The sequence below is a fragment of the Malurus melanocephalus genome, unplaced genomic scaffold, assembly GCF_030028575.1.
Source record: "Malurus melanocephalus ecotype Western Australia unplaced genomic scaffold, MMel_1.1 scaffold_722, whole genome shotgun sequence".
NCBI classification, from domain to species: Eukaryota; Metazoa; Chordata; class Aves; order Passeriformes; family Maluridae; genus Malurus; species Malurus melanocephalus.
Window position 1 is genome coordinate 98,340 of NW_026623954.1, and position 2,495 is coordinate 100,834.

The 2,495-nt window shown below is 67.5% G+C and overlaps 1 protein-coding gene across 1 annotated transcript in view; it reads right to left on the bottom strand.

Annotated features, from left to right (window-relative positions):
- Positions 1–1,578: 1,578 nt before the first annotated feature.
- Positions 1,579–2,495, bottom strand: part of CUNH8orf58 (chromosome unknown C8orf58 homolog) — a 3,224-nt gene continuing 2,307 nt past the window's right edge. Inside the window, 2 exon segments of the mRNA XM_057384589.1 lie at positions 1,579–1,823; positions 1,911–2,105. Of these exon segments, the coding sequence (XP_057240572.1) occupies positions 1,740–1,823; positions 1,911–2,105 (279 nt within the window). The 3' untranslated portion in view covers positions 1,579–1,739.

Here is a 2,495-nt window from a genome sequence, read left to right on the forward strand (position 1 = left end):
AGGAAGGAAAGGGGAAAGGAAGGAAAGGGGAAAGGGAAAGGGCAGCTCCAAGAAGATCCTTGCGAGTGGCAGTGGGCCCATCCCAGGATGGGAACCAAGTTTCCTCCTCTTCCCTCCTCATCAGGAATTCYGGGATATCCCACTGGCATTGCAGCAATCCCGACTGTCCCCTTTCCTCCCCAAAACCCTTGACTCCCTTTGGGGACAGGACCCCCGCGACAGGGACAGCTTTAGCAGGTGCCAGCAYCAATCCCGAGGGTTTTCCTCAAAAATTGGATGGATTAACCCTGTCCATGCCTGTCACCACCAGCTCACATCTGGCTCCACACCTCGGTTCAGGTGCTCGGGAGTTTTGGCTCGCTCCGGGTGATCCAGGGGTGCCAAAGGGGAGAGAGGGGCTCAGACCCTYCCTCCTGCTCCTCCTCCTCCTCACCTGGGCCCTGAAAGGAGAATCGGCATCACCTGGAGCGGCCTCAGAATCCCCCCCAGAATTCAGCCGGACCCCCCCCGGTGGGGGCGGCAGAGGGGCTGGGGGTGCCCAAACTCCCACCCCGCGCTGGGAACACCCATCCCTGTCCTCTCCCACCTCCCCAAGCCCCTCCCCATCGCTGCTCACCCCGGGGGGCTCAGGAGAGGGGTGACGAGAAGGGGTTTAATGCTATAAAGGGGGGGATAAGGACAAGACCCCTCCCCTCAGGTGTGCCCCAAAACCCTCCAGCACGCCCTGATCGGGCTGTGACCCATCCAAACCCCCCGGGGGGCTCTGCCAGGGACCCCCCAGCACCCGGATCCAGCCCCTGCCGTGAGGACGGAGCCGCGGAGCACTCACATTTCCCGGGAAGGAGCGGCGGGACGCGGGCGGCGGCAGCTCCGAGGATGCTCCCGGGGTGTCCGGCTSGGAGCGGCGCCGGGAGGGCTCGGGGGACGCTGCGGGAAGGAAAAAAACAAACCGCGAGTGCCGGTAGGAAATGAGCAGGAAAATGGGGGGGACAGGGAGGGAGAACGGGATACCTGATGGGAGAGCGGCCGGCGGGGGCTCGGGGCAGCATCTTCCTCATCTGCGGCACCGGCGACACCACGAGGGGCTCCGGGGACACCACGGGGGGCTCCGGCAGCGCCAAAACAGCATCGCCCCCTCCTCACCCACCCCCCAAAGCGGGGATCCCCCCGAGGAAGAGCCGCTGCTTCCTCCCCACCCCCGCGATCCTCCCGGGAGCATCATCCCCGCCCCTCCCCAGCCCCGGCGGGGACCCCCAGCGCCCCCTCCCCACCGACCCACCCGCGGAGCAGCTCCAGGGGGTTTGGAGGAGCTTTTCCCGCACCCCGGGGCGGTGGGATCGCTCCGGAGCTGAGCGGGGAGGGGGCTCGGGGAGCACCCAGGGGAGGGGGCTCGGGAGGGGCGGCAGCCGCTTGAATCGTCCATGGGACCGGGGCCCGGTCGGACAAAAGGGGCGGAAAAACCCTCGGAAGTGATGCGGCGGTGACGGGCCCTCGCGTGACGTCACGCCGGGTTAAGGGGAGTGACGTCACGCCGGGTTAAGGGGAGTGACGTCACGTCGCGACAGCAACCACCTGGCCAAGAGCCGTGAAAAGATTTTATTGTGGGGGGAAAATAAAGGTGAAAAGGGGGTGCGCCGGGCCGGGGGCCGGCCCCGGGCGGGCGTGACGTCATAGGGAGGGGTGTGACGCAGTTCCTCCATCCAGGGTGGGGCGGTGGGAGCGGGAACCAWCCCCCGGTCCTACCTGCAGCGGCCGCCCCGCTGGGAGCGGCGGGTCAGGCGGGTGAGCAGCACCTTCACCCGGCCCCAGTGAGAGCGCCCGAACTGCGGGGGGAGAGGTGGGGTCAGTGGGGGGCACGGCGGGACCTCCCGGCCACACCCCGGCCACACCCCGGTACCCCCCGGTCCTACCTTGTCCGGTGCCGGGGCACCCGCCCCGSCCTCGGAGGGGTCCAGCAGGCTGGGGGAGCTGACCGAGTGACCCCACAGCCTCCGGCACGGCCCGGGCTCAGCCTCTGCGTGGGGGGACAAAGCTGGTCAAGCGTGGGGGCCTGGGGGCATCGTGCTGCTATCCCAAATACCGTCCTGTCCATCTGGCACCGGGTCCTGCCATCCCAAATCCCACCTGGCACCGGGTCCTGCCATCCCAAATACCGTCCTGCCCATCTGGCACCGGGTACTGCCATTCCCGCATCCCTCAGTGCCCACCTGGCACCGGGTCCTGTCATCCCAAATCCCGTCCCGTCCATCTGGCACCGGGTCCTGCCATCCCAAATCCCACCCTGCTCACCTGGCACCGGGTCCTGTCATTTCCGCATCCCCAGTGTTCACCTGAACCCTCTCCCGTCATTTCCGCACCTCCAGTGTTCACCTGGCACCGGGTCCTGCCATCCCAAATCCCACCCGGCACTGGGTACTGCCATTCCCGCATCCCCCAGTTCCCACCCGGTCCCGGTCCCGTCCGGGGAGATTCCCCCCATTCCCCGTTCCCCCATC